The 9,489-nt window shown below is 40.6% G+C and overlaps 1 protein-coding gene across 1 annotated transcript; it reads right to left on the bottom strand.

Moving 5' to 3' along the window:
* Nucleotides 1-6,085: 6,085 nt before the first annotated feature.
* Nucleotides 6,086-8,368, bottom strand: npffr1l1 (neuropeptide FF receptor 1 like 1). The gene is made up of 3 exons (XM_014133393.3): nucleotides 8,089-8,368; nucleotides 7,345-7,444; nucleotides 6,086-6,911 (listed from the first exon to the last, which is right to left on the bottom strand). Exons 1-3 carry the CDS (start codon nucleotides 8,366-8,368, stop codon nucleotides 6,086-6,088), a joined length of 1,206 nt encoding a protein of 401 aa, XP_013988868.1.
* Nucleotides 8,369-9,489: the final 1,121 nt, after the last annotated feature.

The following is a 9,489-nucleotide window of genomic DNA, read 5'->3' as shown; positions in this document are numbered from 1 at the left end:
GGACAGTACTCTAGGTGTGACAGGACCAAAGATTTAATCACTTTACAAATGTTAGATATTTGTATATTTTCGGGGGTTCACATCTATACATTTTCCCATCTTAATAACAATGTGGTCAATATGATCAGGCCAGGATAGCAATGCTTCTAATGTGTCACCCCATCTATTGACAAGTTTAATTGCAGGTCACCAGCAAGCATATTTCTAGGGCCAAACACAATAATTTTTTTATTTAACTAGGCAAGTCCGTTAAGAACAAATTCTTATTTACAATGACGGCCTATCCTGGCCAAACCCTAACTGGACGACGCTGGGCTAATTTTGCGGCGCCCTATGGGATTCCCAATCACAGCCAGTTGTGATACAACCCAGGATAGAACCAGGGTCTGTAGTGACACCTCTAGTGCTGAGATGCAGTGCCTTAGACTGCTGCGCCACTCGGGAGCCCCAAATGTGGTGTTCTTAATTCATTGCTCGGGTTCTTAATCACATTGCTCAGTATGTGAGGTAGCTCATTATATGCTGATGCAGCACTATACATTGCAGAGTAATCAGTATACATAATCACACTTGCTTTTTCAATTATTGAAGGTAAATCATTTGTCAAACTTTAGAAGAGGAGTGGGTCTAGGAAGTTGCCTTGGGGAACACCACATATACTGTCTGAGAAACTTCCATTAAATAAAACTTTTTGCCTTCTGGATAGGCACAGTAGCTTTCCATCCAGGATAGAGCAGTGGATGTGAATCCATAACACTTGAGTTTACCTACCAATAGTTCATGATCAATTACAACAGAAGCAGCACTGAAGTCTAAACACTGGCCCCACTAAGATTCTGTCATCTATGCTCTTTAGCCAATCGTCTGTCATTTGTACTAACTGTAAGTCACTCTGGATAAGAGCATCTGCTAAATGACTAAACTGTAAATGTAAATGTAAATTTGCTCTAAGGCCATTCATGTAGAATTACCTTCTCTGGATGCATGCTGAAAACCCTTATCAGAACTTTACATGAGAAATAATCCTGGATTTGCACAAATACAATTTTCTCCATTATTTTACTCAATACAGGCAGTAATCTTATATAGGACTGCTATTAGGAACAGTGAACAGTGAAATGACATTTGACTCTTTCCAAATTCTGCCCACACCTCACACGTCAAGCACTTGACAAATTTGAGTGGATATATGGTTGGCTGTGACTCTAAGCGATTTAGCGACAAGATTGTCTGTACTTGGTGACTTTTCATCCGAAAGAGACAACATCATCTTTTCAACCTCAAATTGTTCTTCTTGGTGAAATTCAAACATGCATTGCCTCTCCATCATGATACAATCTTGTATAAGGGTATATGACAGCGAGCCATCAGTTGGACTCAACTTTTTCCAAATTGTGGCCGGTACAACGTCTGTGGACATTGAAATCACGACTTCTGTGGACATTGAAATCACGACTTCTGTGGACGTTGAAATCAAGGCCAGGGCAGTGGGACCAAATTTCAACGTCTTTTCAACATACATGAACGTCTGCGTCAGACGATGCTCACTGGGTAAAAGCAGTTGTACCTAAGTCTTGGGTGACAGATGGAATTTCAACGTGGGAGTTTCTGCAAAAGGGCTACTACAAAATGAAACATTTCGATCCTACGCGACGTCAAAGAGGTCCAGTCTACCTTCCGACAGAGAATGCAGTGATTACTGCAAAGTCTGCCACGAATAAAACTCGGTGATAAACAGCTTTCATACATGGAAAAACATAGTCAAAAAATGCATGAAAGTGTAATTTGTTTTAAAGTGTCTATCCTATATCTGAGAGATAGAAGAAAGATCAGGAAATTATTATACTGTGTATTTTTTTCCCCATATTTAAATCCTTTTGTTGGCACTAAACTATTTCCATATATACTTCCATGAATTTTTTTAACTGGTATCGGGCTACCTTAAGACAAGTCTTGTGAGACTGTTGGGCGTCCTAGAGTAAAATATGTACAGTTGAAGTCGGAAGTTTACATACACTTGGGTTGGAGTCATTAAAACTCATTTTTCAACCACTCCACAAATATCTTGTTAACAAACTATAGTTTTGGCAAGTTGGTTAGGACATCTACTTTGTGCATGACACAAGTAATTTTTCCAACAATTGTTTACAGACAGATTATTTCACAATTACAGTAGGTCAGAAGTTTACATACACTAAGTTGACTGTGCCTTTAAACAGCTTGGAAAATTCCAGAAAATGATGTCATGGCTTTAGAAGCTTCTGATAGGCTAATTGACATCATTTGAGTCAATTGGAGGTGTACCTGTGGATGTATTTCAAAGCCTACCTTCAAACTCAGTGCCTCTGTTTGACATCATGGGAAAATCAAAAGAAATCAGCCAAGACCTCATAAAAAAATGGTAGACCTCCACAAGTATATTTCATCCTTGGGAGCAATTTCCAAACACCTGAAGGTACCACGTTCATCTGTACAAACAATAGTACACAAGTATAAACACCATGGGACTACGCAGACGTCATACCGCTCAGGAAGGAGACGCATTCTGTCTACTGAGATGAACGTACTTTGGTGTGAAAAGTGCAAATCAATCCCAGAACAACAGCAAAGGATCTTGTGAAGATGCTGGAGGAAACAGGTACAAAAGTATTCTATATCCACAGTAAAACGGGTCCTATATCGACATAACCTGAAAGGCCGCTCAGCAAGGAAGAAGCCACTGCTCCAAAACCGTCATAAAAAAAGCCAGACTACGGTTTGCAACTGCACATGGGGACAAATATCGTACTTTTGGAGAAATGTCTTCTGGTCTGATGAAACAAAAATATAACTGTTTGGCCATAATGACCATCATTATGTTTGGATGAATAAGGGGGAGGCTTGCAAGCCGAAGAACACCATCCCAACCGTGAAGCACGTGGGTGGCAGCATCATGTTGTGGGGGTGCTTTGCTGCAGGAGGGACTGGTGCACTTCACAAAATAGATGGCATCATGAGAAGGAAAAATATGTGGATGGAAAAACGTGTGGATGTATTGAAGCAACATCTCAAGACCTCAGTCAGGAAGTTAAAGCTTTGTTGCAAATGGGTCTTCCAAATGGACAATGACCCCAAGCATACTTCCAAAGTTGCAGCAAAATGGCAACAAAGTCAAGGTATTGGAGTGGCCATCACAAAGCCCTGACCTCAATCCTATAGAACATTTATGGGCAGAACTGAAAAAGCGTGTGCGAGCAAGGAGGGCTACAAACCTGACTGAGTTACACCAGCTCTGTCAGGAAGAATGGGCCAAAATTCACTCAACTTATTGTGGGAATCTTGTGGAAGGCTACCTGAAACATTTGACCCAAGTTAAACAATTTAAAGGCAATGCTACCAAATACTTGAGTGTATGTAAACTTCTGACCCACTGGGTATGTGATGAAAGAAATAAAAGCTGAAATAAATCATTCTATCTACTATTATTCTGACATTTCACATTCTTAAAATAAAGTGGTGATCCTAACTGACCTAAGACAGGGAACTTTTACCAGGATTAAATGTCAGGAATTGTGAACAACTGAGTTTAAATGTATTTGGATAAGGTGTATGTAAACTTCCGACTTCAACTGTATGTGTTCGTGAGATACATGTACATGCTCGTGAGAGTCTCCCCATTCTAAAGAGGGGTCATGTTAGTGTGTTGCCCAAGCTTTTCAGACTCATGGTCTGACAAGCATCACTGTAGTTTGGCCACCTTCCATTGGACTTCCATTTCTACTTACTCAGAGTTAGATGCCAGCTGCAAGACTTCAAGTCATTGCGCAAGTTGTCAATGACTCCAGGAACTACCTTAAATTTCTTTCAAACTGCAAGGAGTGACATCAAAATCATATTCATTAGTTCATCTGGCTCTGGGTAAGTAGAACAAGGGGCTTAATTGCCACAATGTCGAAACAGCCCTATTAAAAGGTAGTTTGATTTAGCTTTTTTAGTCAATTATAGTACAGTTGCCTGAAATATTGCCTATCACCTTGTTTGCCTTGCTTTGGACCAGGCCTGATTTCTAAGCTCATATAAATTCAGATTGCTTTGGTGTGTATCAAGGATTTGATCTATTCTTGACTATGAGTCCTTTAAAAAGAGCAAGTTTATCTGCCAGGGGTATAAAAATAAATAAGGAATGTTCCAGAGCTAACTCAGGGTCAGGCGTACAGGAAGCACTGGATAAATAAACAATATTTTTAAATATCAGACGAGGACAAGATTTTTGTAGTTGAGTATCTCTAATACACACTATGGAGAGATGATTGTTAAGATCCTAGGTAAAGACTCCACTAGACCTGTTGTTATGTTGGGTCTTTGTAAGAATTACATCAATTAGAGAAGTTTTTGTCCGAGTTTTCACATTAAGACGACTAGGTTTGGAAACTGTCTTGAGTTAAATTCAGCTTTGATTTAACTTTATTAAACGAGTACCATTCGCCAGAGTAGCCTGTTGTCTGGGCAGCCGAATGAGTAGAGCAGAGACTGTCCGTAAAGTACAGTTCTGCACATTCTGACCTTTAGCTGTCGGGAAGAAGGCTTCAGAAAAGCCACTCCTGAGTTAAAATCAATACAGATACTCTTTAAATGATCAAAGGCTGGGGATAGCCAGTCAAGATTTTAATTCCCCATACTGTCTCTGAGGACAGAAAAGGGGTTATCAACTCAGATAAAGCACTAACTGCACCCAAATGGGAACCATTCAATGACTGACGTCTCATCATGTGTCTTCCTGTAAACCAGAAATACTCTCATCAGTTTGAATGTCATTTCACAGGCCCAGAGGACCAACTCACACAACCACATTTACATATAACGGCTTTGGAGGCTGTTTGATGTGTGTATATCCACACATGTATATGTATGTATGTGTGTGTGTGTGTGTGTGTGTGTGTGTGTGTGTGTGTGTGTGTGTGTGTGTGTGTGTGTGTGTGTGTGTGTGTGTGTGTGTGTGTGTGTGTGTGTGTGTGTGTGTGTGTGTGTGTGTGTGTGTGTGTGAGAGAGAGAGAGAATGAGTGTGTGCATGTGTGCGTGCATGTGTTTGTGTGATCCTATTGATATTGATGGTATAAGGTTTAGATTGTATCTTATCGTCCTAAAGTCAATCAACAGGAGGTGTTACTCCAAAAGGGAAACCTCTAGCCAAGGGAGAGATCATGATGTGAATGCAAACTGAGTGTGATGGAATCTGATGGTGTGCACTTGTCCATGGTGCATCTCCAGGGTAATCAGGACATGCTGGGAATGAATCTGATATCCAGCATGGACATCTCATCAGCATACAAATTCCTCTGTGTAACCAGGGAAAAACTAATAGATTTGGCGCCCTCTAGCAGCCATTTTCTGCACACTGGCAAATTAAAACTTCCTTCCCCTTTCCCATATTTTCACTAGATGGCCATGGCATGCTGCACAGTCTTATGAATAAGGAATTAGCTATTTGGTCTTGAATGATGGTTAGCGTTCGGCTTATGGTTAGGGGTGAGGTTAAGGTTATGGTAAAGATGTTGTGATGAATACATCCCAAAAGTGTTGTATTAGATTTAGGGCTGGCACAATGATCATTTAATCGTGTAACCAACAGTTTACCCAATAGCATTTTTTTTTATACATGAAGTGGGTAATGTTGGTAATCATTTTACAAGCAGAATGGCACATGTCAAAAGATTTTATAATTATTTTTGTTCCTGATTTTTTGTTCTTGATGCTTTTTGTTTCTCTCAGATGTATTTCAGACACCTCAAATCATACTGACTTTTGATTTATTTTTGGAATATGTTTTGCCATTTATGAATGTGGTATTCAATGTGTTTCTATAGGCTACTAGCAGTAAAGTCAAATTCAATTTCATTAAAATAAATGTCATATATTTTTTATACATACAGGGGTCCTACAATTCAAAATCAAATAGCTAAATGATCCATGGTATGACATCTTAAAACAATTCTATGCAACAGCTTAGTAGAACCCCGCCCTTAATTGTTATGACAAAAAAAAAACATGACAATTTGCATGACAATCGTTGCCCAAAATTCCATAATCGTCATAGCCCTAATTACAGTCACTCCACCCAGGCACCAATCACCCTGTTGGGAGCAACATTCCTGTCATCCAGGATGATTCCATGGGATCCATGTGGGATAATCTTGGGAGTGCCCTTGGAGCAATGGCCTTTCTTCCCACCAGATGACTCAGGGTTATCATTGAATACTCTGTTAGGAGGCGGAAAGTTAAAGCGTGTATTAACCATAACTGTTGTTATTGTTTGTGAACAGGACCTGCAGGCCACTGTAGCCTGGAACCCCCTGCGGAAGTTCTCATTGAAGAAGCCATAGATGATGGGGTTAATCCCACTGTTAAAGAAGGCCAGCCAGTGGGCTACAGGGAACAGGTAGCTGCTGAGGAAGTCAATCTGCTGCGTGTCCAGATCCCTGTAGTCAGTCAGCAGCATTAACGTCCACAGAGGTAGCCATGACACCATGAAGAGCACAGCCACCATGATCAGCATCTTGATCACTTTAACCCGGCGTTGGGAGCGGGCCCTTCGCACTTTTGCCAGCCTCACCTGCCTCAGGTTGATAGAGAGCTTGGCAGCGATGCAGCCATACATGATGCTGATGATGCCCAGGGGGGCCAGGTACACGTGCACGAAGATGACCATGGTGTAGACCCGACGCATCTCGGGTCGAGGCCAGTTCTCGAAGCAGACAAAGACAGGGTAGGTCTGGTTGTCCTGGAGCATGTAGGTGTCCTCCAGCTGGATGACAGTCAGGTTGGCGGCCGAGGGGCAGATGACTGCAAACGCCAGCACCCATATGAAAAGGATGGTGAGGAGAGCAGTCACAGGCCTTATCCGATGTCTAAAGGGGTACACAATACCTGTGAACCTGAGAAAGGGGGGGAGAGATAGAGAAAGAAAGATAGACATCACCCTTCCGATGGCACCAACGGAATTGTGAATATTACTCATTGATTATTTGTGCAAAATTATTATCACAAAATGCAATATGGTATGCAATATAGTCCCTGTATTATTTAAGCAGTTAAACATTGCTGTCAGCCATTAATTGATTCCCTATTCTTTTCCAGTCCATTGCCATTCTTTACCATCATTGAGGTGGTAATAGACCATTATTTTGGTCATCCATTCTTTACCATCACTAAGGCTGCCCAATAACAAAACGCTGAACATGATGAAAGAGGACCCTTTACAAATGTATGGCTTGACACTTAAAGCAATGAAATTCACAAGAGCACAACCAGATGTGGGACAAGGCTAGTGTGGTGGTCTATCAGACTAGCCCACTGGGGGTGTATTACCTGTCAACAGCTATGGCCACCAGAGTGAAGACTGATGCTGACACTGACATCCCCTGGACCAGGTTGCTCATGGTGCATGTAATCTGGCCAAATGGCCATCCTGAAAAGACAAACTCCATTACACACAAGCAGTAGCCTGGTTGACAGTCTGTTTCTGCTCTCCCTCGCCAACTCATTAAAGAATTGTCATGCCAAACATGTTTGGCTTAAGACAGCAATGGAGTCAGCACGAGCAGATCTGGGACCAGGTTACATATATATATATAGCTGGCAGGGATTAAGAAGGAAACTATTGACTTGTTGTTTCACTGTGTATTTTGGGGTTTTCTTAATGTTTTGTATACTCAGTGTAAATATATGTGAAAGGAGCAAAGGGGTGAAAAGGTGGGAAAACGCATACATGTCATAGATATTCACTTTTTAAATCCTATCAACACCAAGTTGATTGAAATTCAGCGTTTTCACTCCACTCCACAGGGAAACCTTTGATAAATACAAAAAAAGTCCCATTTGAATCAAAATACAAGCACTATTACAATATTATGCTAAGTTTCCAAGAGGTTAAGAAAATGTTAAATCAAAGCAATTTAGCTGGCTGGATTTAATGATGCAGACAAAAGGACTGCAGAACAGTTCTCAACACTCATTCCCAAAGCAACAAATGTATGCACCAGTAATAACTATAATTTGTCACGACAAGCGTCCCAATAATGAGTCCAGGCTATAACAAGCAAAACTCCCCACCTGATATCAGGCTGTCAATCAAAGTCGTTGGAACACAGAACACTCCAATGAGCAGGTCACTGATGGCCAAGTTGAGGATGAAGAGGTTAGTGACAGAGCGCATGTTGCGGTTCCGGAGGACCACCAGGGAGACCAGCACGTTCCCCCCGACACAGAGCAGGAGAACCACCACATAGCATAGGATGTAGCTGATGGCCATGCCGGTGGAATGCAGGTAATAAGGCATATAGGTGCGGTTGGCGCTGTCCACAGCGACGCTGTGCATAGTGGCGCTGTCCATAGCGACGCCGTGCATGTTGCTGTTCACAGCAGTTTCATTCAGTGACGCAATCTCCATTTTCACAAGTCCCCTTCCAAGTGGAATCACATTAGAAAAACGAGGTATAGTGTACATTTTGCCATTAAAAACTTTGCAGATACAGACAGATTTTTTTTAAAGAAAAGGAAAGAATAGAAAAGGAAAACGATCAGACCTGTGTTAAAATACTATTGAAGGTATTGGAAAGACATTTGGGAGTAAGTATTTAGATATTTTTTATTTGTAAAGTCAAATAGTTGAATATTGGAATGTATTTGGAAATACTCAAATACACGGACTCAAATACACTCCCATGCATTTAACCCAGGTATTTGAAAATAGTATTTGAAATAAGTATTTGGTAGTAGGCTATTTATAGGAAATTATTTGAAAATCCTAACAAATAATCAAATACAGATGTATTTGAACACAGTTCGAAAACGATAAAGCCATACACAACAACATTCCCTCAAAACAAATGTCATCATAACCATACTCATTCAGGAAAGGTTGACATTTGGACAAAACCCCTCCATCATGATTTATTGTTATTATATTTTACTATAACTTTATCAAATGGCACTTATTTTCTTGCTGAAACAATTGCTTTACTGTAAGAATTTACAGTATAAACTCAGCGAGAATGGTGAATGAAATTCATACGACTGAGAAGACCAAAGTTCCCATTTCATAGAAATCTGCAGGATGACTATTGTCAGAGAGGGACTTACCTTTGGAAGAGCTCCACAATGGTTATTTTGTCCGGTCTTGTCTGTGCAGCAGGTACGCTCTACTGTGCCTCGTAATGACTCTAGTCTGTCTCTAGACCCGCATCAGCATCACTCATACTTTACAATGATTAGGCTACTGTACCACATGATAGTGCAACCAATAAGTGCAGCCTATACTACAGGATGAAAAAAATGATATTTATGTAAATTCATGCTTTACATTTGGATTTATAGTAAGCCTACAGAACAATTTAAATGAAATTCGATGATCAGTCTATAGTTCCTTGAAATAGCCTAATCTATTTCCCCACCACTATAAGACTGTTGCCTATTCATTATCCTGAATAATGACACATCAACAAGTGAATTAGA

This window comes from Salmo salar, chromosome 01 (assembly GCF_965601325.2).
Source record: "Salmo salar chromosome 01, fSalSal1, whole genome shotgun sequence".
Classification (NCBI taxonomy): Eukaryota; Metazoa; Chordata; class Actinopteri; order Salmoniformes; family Salmonidae; genus Salmo; species Salmo salar.
Note: the sequence above shows the minus strand (reverse complement) of the source record. Positions and strands in the feature narration are given on the sequence as shown.